At 66.5% G+C, this 839-nt stretch overlaps 1 protein-coding gene across 1 annotated transcript in view; it reads left to right on the top strand.

Annotated features, from left to right (window-relative positions):
- The window catches only part of PCSK7 (proprotein convertase subtilisin/kexin type 7), a 13,152-nt gene that overhangs the window by 10,060 nt on the left and 2,253 nt on the right, over nt 1-839 (top strand). Inside the window, exon 11 of the mRNA XM_057384842.1 lies at nt 534-839. This exon is cut by the window's right edge and continues 2 nt beyond it. Within this exon, the coding sequence (XP_057240825.1) occupies nt 534-839 (306 nt within the window). The remainder of the gene's footprint in view (nt 1-533) is intronic.

The raw sequence follows: 839 nt of genomic DNA, 5'->3' as shown, positions 1-839 counted from the left end.
GTGCCATGGAGATCTGTGCCATGGAGAGCACAAGCCCGTCCAGGCCCCAGCCCAGCACTGCCCAGTGGCGTGGCGGGGCAGGGCCAGCCCTGGCCGCAGGAGGCCAGCGAGGGGTTAAGTGCTGGCTGCCGGGGTTTGTTGTGCTGCCCATCCCCGGGATGTGCCATCCCCTCCCCACAGCYCCATCCCGATGTGYTTGGGGAGCCAGGCRGGGCTGGGCCGGGCTGGGCAGTGGCCAGAGCTGCTCTGCTCCTTTGACCATTTTAGGCAATGCTGCAGCTCCCGACTTGGCCGGGCCTGTCCCAAACAGCAGCGCTGCTACCGGGGCCAGGAGAGCTCAGCCCAGCCCAGCAGGGCCTGCACAGGCTGACAATGCCAGCTCTGTGCAGTGCCTGCCCCTGGCACATCCCTGTGACCCCTTAGCAGGGCCAGGAGCAGCCCCAGCCCCAGGCTCACCCTGCTGCACAGGGGCTGTGGTCAGCAGCTCTGGGCTCTGAGCACTCGAGGAGCTGGGCACAGTGTGAGTGAGGTAGGATGGGAGAGCCTGGACACCTGCCTTGTGCTCCCATGGGCAGCAGGGAAGAGGCAGAGACAGCTCATGTGTCCTGTAAAGTGTCCCCACAGCCCATAGGGGCTGGCTGCGAGTGGAGGCTCCACCTCTGCCCCCAGCCCTGCCAAACCCCCTTCCCTTTGGCAGTCACCCCTGCCGACCTGSGGCTGTCCGGCATGAGGACCCTGGAGCACGTGGCAGTCACGGTGACCATAACCCACCCCCGCCGTGGCAACCTGGARATCCGGCTCTTCTGCCCCAGCGGGATGATGTCCCTGATCGGGACCAC

This window comes from Malurus melanocephalus, unplaced genomic scaffold (genome assembly GCF_030028575.1).
Source record: "Malurus melanocephalus ecotype Western Australia unplaced genomic scaffold, MMel_1.1 scaffold_751, whole genome shotgun sequence".
Lineage (NCBI taxonomy): Eukaryota > Metazoa > Chordata > Aves > Passeriformes > Maluridae > Malurus > Malurus melanocephalus.
Note: the sequence above shows the minus strand (reverse complement) of the source record. Positions and strands in the feature narration are given on the sequence as shown.